General features: G+C 40.6%; 1 protein-coding gene across 4 annotated transcripts in view; it reads left to right on the top strand.

Moving 5' to 3' along the window:
- Window positions 1-2,137: 2,137 nt before the first annotated feature.
- Window positions 2,138-7,725, top strand: part of CYTIP (cytohesin 1 interacting protein) — a 67,129-nt gene continuing 61,541 nt past the window's right edge. For 2 of the 4 annotated variants that reach the window (XM_046659070.1, XM_046659067.1), the window contains exons 1-3: window positions 2,138-2,230; window positions 3,134-3,231; window positions 3,723-3,824. In XM_046659070.1, the coding sequence (XP_046515026.1) occupies window positions 3,822-3,824 (3 nt within the window). In that variant the 5' untranslated portion in view covers window positions 2,138-2,230; window positions 3,134-3,231; window positions 3,723-3,821. The remainder of the gene's footprint in view (window positions 2,231-3,133; window positions 3,232-3,722; window positions 3,825-7,725) is intronic. The other 2 variants (XM_046659068.1, XM_046659071.1) reach the window with 2 other exon arrangements.

The following is a 7,725-nucleotide window of genomic DNA, read 5'->3' as shown; positions in this document are numbered from 1 at the left end:
GCAAAAACGGATTCTAAAGATAATCTTTTGCAGCAATCCAATCCCGCCCTTTCCTCCATTTCTCTTTTGTTCTGGGTCCTTCCCTATCCTTCTCTTCTGTTCTCCTCCTGTTTGATTTGAAGCTAGAAATAAGTAGTTTCAGCTAGCATTGTCATTGCTGTCAATGGTTAGCTGTTTCTTGTCCCCTACAGCAATTCTGTAAGTCCACCCTTTTCTCTTCAGTTCTATCATTATAATTGGAGCAGAATATGGTCCCAGTTCTTAAGTCACTAGCCACCTAAAGGGTGAAAAGCTGAATGACAATGGTGTTGATATTAATGCAGTAGCTCTTTCATAAAAAATAATAGATGTTTTTAACTTAATAATTCATTTAATTGATTTTATTCTCTTCATTACCAGCTCTGTTTAATAAAGGGTTTTAAGCATCCAATTTGTGCTTTCAGCTGAAGAGTAAATCCAACTGTAATTGATCACCTTGCCAGCCTCAATAAGTGTTATATTGATGTTTTGTAGAAAATTCAAGTTCAACAAAGATTTAATACTAGTTGCTGAAGATACAAAGGAATAAGTTATGGTCTCTATACATGAGATATTCAAATTTTAGTTAGATACCTACATAACTAAATATGTGATAAGCTAGTGATGTGTGAATTGAGGAAGAAATAATCAGAAGAAGTCATTTGATCCTGAAAAATGAACAATTTTCCAAGTGGGCAAACTGTCTGTGTGCATGTGTTTGTTTGCATGCGTGTTGGAGTGGTGGGAGAGCAACTTTCAGGGCAAAGGGTACCAGGGAAGTCTGATACAGTATTGTGAAAATCTGTGCCATGGGTACAGTAATAGGGAGACTGAGGCTGAGGTTGGCAAGGTAGTTTGGGGCCAAATGAAGGCACTATTTAACTGCTAAGATGTGGAGCTTGAATTTCATTGGGTATATGTGTTAACCAATAGTCTCGAGTGGCGGATCAATAGTATACCTCTGTTAGCTTTTGTTTCATCAGGGAAGTGTTTATTAGAGAGGGAAGTTGGGTTTAAGGGGTGTTATAGTTCCCTACCACTTTTAAAATGTGTAAGTTGCTGACTGAGGGCTGCAGCAGCCTCTCTGTTCTGTCCCAACTGGGTCAGGTAAGTGACTCCCAGAAGAGATGAGAATCCTTACCTTGCATCTTTCAACACAACAGCTTAAATCCCTTTTGATTCATCGAAAAGTCATGCATTTTTTAAAAGCAGCCACCAGCCTCTTTTGTCCAGTTACTTTTAGAGAAACACATTCTCTAAAATATCTAGAGTCCATTGTCTAAGCAGAAGGATTTAGAAATGGCATAAGTCACTTTCTCTAGCCAACCTGCCATTTTGTCACATGAAATAAAAAGGAGATCAGAAAAAGATCCATCGATAGAAGCTCTCTGCTTCACCAAACTTGCTTGCTCATCTGATTAATCATTTTTAAAAATTCAGATTATTTATATAAACTGCTTGGCATGATGTTACCAGTCTTAACTCTCCTTGTCCGCCTATAGTAGTTGCACAAACATTGAGAGAGACAAGATTGCTCACGATAAGCTTTGTTTATGGCATCTTAAAAGAAAGCGCTTTGCATTGATATCCTCTAATTCCTGTCATTGTAAATGAGATTTACAGGTAACAAAAATTTTTTCTTTTGTGTGTTTGCTCAGCACTTAGTACATTATGACACTCTGAAGAATGGAGCACATTCCATTAAGCAATCTGGACAAAAGTAAAGTGTAAATAAGCATAATAAATAGTGTAACCAGGTGCTTAGTGCCCCGACGGGGAAACCAGGAGGGCAGGGACTAGCGTGGGAGCCTGGAGGAGCACGGACCTTGTCTGTCTTGCTTGCTCCTCTCCCTCCATTGCCAGCACATAGTAGGTGCTCAGTGGATGTCTGAGGAAACAATGAATGGACTCCCTTCCCTCTTGACTTACTTGCAGTGGTTATCTTAAAGGCATAATAAAGTAATAATCTCTCCATGACTACTTGGGCTCATGAGTTAGTATTTGCAAATGGCTTTGAACTTCTTGGGAAAAAGAATGGTGTTTTTGTTGGCACCGTATCATGTTTGCAGTGGCACACGATTACTCCTCCTTCTCTTCCTCCAGCTGCCCGTGTTGTGCCCTCCCCCAGCTCCGTGCTGGGCCAGGATCTCCCACAGGGCAGCTGCACTGCTCTCTCTGTCTTCCTCCAGCCACCTCCAGCCCGACCGGAGAGGTAGGGACAGAGCAAATGCCGGAACGGTTTCTTTATGGCCTCTCAAGAGGCACTGGGGAAATGGAATTGGGTGGATCCCAATAACTCTTTGGGTGATTGGTGTCTAGAGGGATGTAGGGTTTTGGCCAGCCAGGGGAGAAGCTATAGGCCAGACAGGCTGATCGGTGAGGACACATCAAACTAGACTCTGAAGGAGGGATAGAGGGTGTCATGGAGACGATTTTATGGCACCTAAGTGCCAAAGCAGCTGGTTTCTAAAGTATGTATGGTTTTGTACACATAATACAAACCCTTAACTAGTAACTGGCAGAAAATGCTATAGTTTTGTCAGAAGGAACTCATAACACAAGCCAGATTTCTTTTATAGGGGTAAAAATTTCAACTATTATGATTACCTTCCCCATAATTTTTTTATATTTGATGATGACAAATAAAGAGTTTTTATCTCACAATAGATAATCATATTCATAAGCTGCAATGTTTTCCAATGTATTTGTTACTATAAAAATTGCCTTAACTTTTAGGAACTTAGTAATTAAATAGTTCAAATGTGATTTGGGGAACAGAAGCTGTTTTCTATTAATAATGGCTGTCCTTTATGAACAAATCCAAGAAAAAGAGTTTTTTTCCTTTTGAGTTTATAATATATTAACTTTCAACTGATCACACATGATAAATATCTCAAAGTAACTCAGGGAGAGCCGGTTACATGTGCAGAATAACCAGAATGACTATCAGTGGCAGATCTCGCCTTAAAGGCAGGGACAGGTCCTATTTTCCACAACTCTGAAGTGACTTGTTTTCTAAACCAAATCATGATGTTTTCTCTGCGTGTGGAAAATTTTCCATAACACAAGTGGCTTTACATGTGGCAAATTTGTTCTCTCTGTAAATTGTTTCCAGGGACTGGAAATGAATGCTACGTAGACAAAAACTAACATGGTTTTCTGTTAAAATGATAGACCACATAATGTCTGTTTTGCTGCAAAGGAAAAACTCAGGTAAGACTGGCTTTAGTGAACAGCATGAAGTTAATCAAGTCTTGTGTTTTATTTAAAAAATTGTGGAAGGAAATTTCCTTCCAATTAAATTGCTCTCATCATTAATCTGAAGTCAAAGGCCAAGGGAGTAAAACTTGTAGTTAGATTATAGTAAGTAGCATTTGAAACTGACAGCTTAGCATCCCTCTACAAGCTACATGTGAAACATTTATTTGGGAGGGGCTCCAGATAAGAAAGGGTTTCATTCTCCCCTTGATTCATTATAGAGTGAAGAGCTCTGATTTTCTATTTGTACAGGGCTTGAGAATCACATAGGTCTTACTGAATTTTTGTGATTTTTCTCTATTTGTGAGGGATTTGATACTAGACAGTTTGTCCACGTCCTAAAATAAATAGATGGGAGCCCCCTTCAGGAATGACAAGGAGGGAGGCATGAATTCCAGTGAGATCCAGTTTCCTTTTCAGAATGTTAGTGTCCTGTTGCATTGCAGGGGCTGTAAATTCATTTAGAGCTGACTAGACGAAGCCTCATGTGCTCTGGCGTGGAGAACAGGAGGGGTCACTGATTGAGATTTGCCAACTCAAGTTCTATGGTGAGTCTGAGTTTGAAATGTACAGTTGATTCTCACTACGTGTTATTTTCTTTGATGTGGGGAGGGGAAGAAGTGAACAAGTTTTAGTGAAGTGTTACGTATTAAGAAAAACAAAACATTGAGGGAATTATTGCTGGGAATTCTTTATTCCAGTGTTTAATGAGTAAGTTGGTTGGTTCTTTTGGATTTCTTCCCTAAATATTTTGGACTTCTTGTTGTTATTAAGTCTCTCTTTTTTTGTTGTTGCTACTCTTGTTGCTAGGTCTCTTCTACTTTTTCTTACATCATATGGTCAGTGAATTTGATGGGGGGATGTCTTATATCAAGGCAAATGTTGAGTTTGTGACGTCCAGATGATTTTCGGTACTAGCCAGAAATGTCCAATAAATACAGGAGTGACATTGCAAGGAGAAAGGAGAGAGAAGAGACTGGTCTAGAATGTTGAAGGTTCTTATTAAGAGAAAAGAAAAGAGGGAGCTGGTAAGAAGCCAAATTTAAATAGCTAGGCAGTAGAGCTCAAACATGATGTTCTAATGATGAAGACAGGGTAAGGCAGCTCATGGAAATTTACTGTGTGTGTGTGTAAAAGAGAGAGAGAACTGATTATTTTCTTATCTATATCCACATCAACCCTTCTAAGGACAGGAACCCTGTCCTTAGCTCTGTATCATCTGCAAATAGACAGTTGATAAACACTTACTGATCAAAAAAGGTAGTATTTATTTTTGTAGCTGCTACAAAAAAAGGACGGTAAACCAGTTGTTGCTTTTATGTGCTTTCAGTGAGATAGGCTTGAATAAAGTAATCAAGCTTAGACAAAGGCAGCTGAAACATGACCAAATAAGTTGCAGCCAAAAGGTGAGCTGTGAGCATATCACAAATTATTCCATCACGGCAGGCACACTTTTGGGTTAGACCACCAGGGGTCAGGGCGTTGTCTCCAGAAAAGCTTTATAAAAGGACAGTTTCAGTGTCAAAGACACAGGGTAGTGCATCTCAAACTTTTAAGTATGGAAGGTGTTCACATCCTGGTTCCTGGGTCTCACCTCTAGTGATTCTGATTCAGGAAGCTGGGAGGTGGGACATCCTGGGAATCTTTGTTTTGTAAAAGGTGCAGGTGTTGGAGGACCTCACTTTAGAGAAAAATGTGTGGGCTTTCTCTAGCTTGTTTATCTCATCAGAGGCTTTTTGGTGCAGAACCCAGCAGGAGCCTGGCTCTGAGAGAGACTTGGGCAGGCAGCTTAGTTGGAGAGGCAGTGCCCTGGGTTTGAATCCCCTGTGGCTTTGCGCAAAGTGCTTTTTGTCTCTGAGATTCAGGTTCCTCTTTTTTACAAGAAGAGAACTGTAATTTCTACTTCATGGGATTTAAAGAAATAATGCTCACAAGCACTTAGCAGAATGACCGGCACATAGAAAAGCAATTAGTAAATGTTGCCTCTTGCGGTGGGGAGATAAGGGAAGTGTCAGTGATAAGCCCTCTGTGGCGAGGAAAATGACATGTGACAGACAGAACCAAGGCATGACCAACCAAGAGGCTAGTTCTTGGATCTTGGAGGTCCAGGGGCAGTGTCTGAGGATAGATCCTAGACCAGAAGATGAATAAACCCAAGGATGGGAGATACATTTTCTCACCATTACAAATGTTTCCCAAGAGTGATAGTGAGCAACCCAGATGGCACAGTTAATTAGAACTATAATTGATCCCCAAATAGTGTTCAAGTTAACGATTTAATTGATTTTCCTCAGGAAAACCATTATGCGAACTTCTAAAGTGGAACAAAATGAAATGCATCAAATTCAGGGATTTGTTCATATCTGACACCCACCCCACATGGAAGGAGTAATGAATGAAGAGAAAAATGGTCAAAGGGAGGAAGGGAACAGGGACCACATATCAAAAACACTATGATTAAATGAAATCCTTTTCTGTTAAGTCAGTGCGATGTCAGGTCGTACTGAACCGGCTGGCTGGCTCACATGTGGCTGTTGCCTGGTAATCTCCCAAGATGAAGCACGAAGAGTAGAGGAAAAGGAACTGATACGTTACTTAGATGCCTTTCTTAAAAGACAAAGAGAAAATTTAGCGGCACTTAAATGACTGCTGTGACTGAAATAGGCAACAAGTTAATAGATGGGTGACATGAAGGACACGTGGGGTTGAGGTGTGACCAGACTGTCCCCAGGCAAATCTCGTAGCTTACTTTCCTCTCTAAATGCCCTTCTAGACCGGATACACTGTGATATGGCATAGACGGTGGGCCAAATCCTGATACTTTTGTATTTTTCTCACCTGGAAAGCAGTCCCTAAACTAGGGTACCTAAATTATTGTCAAATGCTAGCTATTTTGAGAAATTCTGTTTATCTCAAACTATGAATTTTTCAGTGTATTTTTCCCATAAACCAAAATTTCAACTTAAATATGTTTTTACCAGTGCTGTTACTTCTCTGGAAGTTACTGATGTCTTCTCAGTAAACAATCATGATAATAAGATGATAATGATAAATAAATGATAAAGAAAAAAATTCTAACAGAAGCCACCATTTTTTTGAGCACCTATCATCTGCTAGGTATTACACTTGTCACATTTCATCTTAAATCCTTCCATTAACCCTATTAGAAGGCATTATTGTGGCCATTTTCCACAAGGATTCTGAGAGGTCACTGAGGTAGCCAATAGCAGAGTCAGGATTTGAATCCAGGTTTTTCTAATTCTAAAACCCATGTTTCTACTCCTTTAATGTACCATAAATCTGCTATACCGAATGCCATTCATAGTAAGCCTGTATAATTTGCTCTTTGATTCAGGGTCTCTTAATTATTCTTCAAAATACAATGCAAAGTGTGTATTCAGTGTCCTCCCATCTCACTTTTCACTTGTGACCTCTTGAGTGGAGCACTTTTTCCTAACGGCAATATCATATTATTATGTTTACTTTGAGTAACGAGATTACTGACTAGTCTAAACTTGCCTGGGCATATACATCAAAGTAGCAATTTTTTCTTCCCCTAATATTTAAGCTTTGTCAAATTTTCCTTTTCCTTGGAAAGATACCATCATCTTTTGATCAGTTTTTTTCTATATAAAACAAAGCAAAACACAACTAATTCTGTGTTATAAAAACTCTCAATCAAATTTCAAACTATCCCCTTCGACATCATAGGTTAGAGGGATCTCTGGGATACCATGTCCCTGTTTCTCTTCTATGCTACTCCAGTTTTGGGAGATGTGGGACAGGGAAGAACGAGAAGAAAAGGACAAGTTTCTCCCATTTAATGGTGCAGTTTCAGTGTTTCCTCCGTGTAGGATTTGGACTCTTTCTCGGTTAATGTGGGCTGACAGTCTGAGGCCCTCTGTGTGGTAGACATCCACATGAGAGTTCTCAGAGGGTCCTTGGGTGGCCGACTCACTGCATGGTCATGGACAGGAAGATCTAGTCCCAGTAAGATCTTATCGATGTAACCCCCCAGCCTCCCGATGCTGGGGTCTGCTCGTTCAGCAGCCAGCCCTCCTGCGTGGAACATAACCAGTTAACACAAACCTGGCTACATCCCCCAAGTTCACTGGGCCCACAGACACAAGCTTGTGAGCTACACCTGGGCTGTGCCTTCTCTCTTCTCCATGTCTCTTTTTTTCCCTCAGTTCAAATAGGGACAGAGAGTGAGCTGGCGAGGCCGCTGCATATGCAGGTGTCAAAGCTAGAAATGAAATGCCGGCTTTCCCTGTCTACAGGTGTCTCTCCCGGCTTTAAGAATGGCTCTCTTGGCAGGCCCTGGACTTGGCTCCGTGGTGAGAGGCATGTCCTTGGGGAACAGAGGAAAAACTTGTAACATCACTTCCTTCCACCCTTACCTCGGCCGCCTCGCAGCTTGGATGGTTTTCCGCTTCTCTTCTCCCACTC

This window comes from Equus quagga, chromosome 4, assembly GCF_021613505.1.
Source record: "Equus quagga isolate Etosha38 chromosome 4, UCLA_HA_Equagga_1.0, whole genome shotgun sequence".
NCBI classification, from domain to species: domain Eukaryota; kingdom Metazoa; phylum Chordata; class Mammalia; order Perissodactyla; family Equidae; genus Equus; species Equus quagga.
Note: the sequence above shows the minus strand (reverse complement) of the source record. Positions and strands in the feature narration are given on the sequence as shown.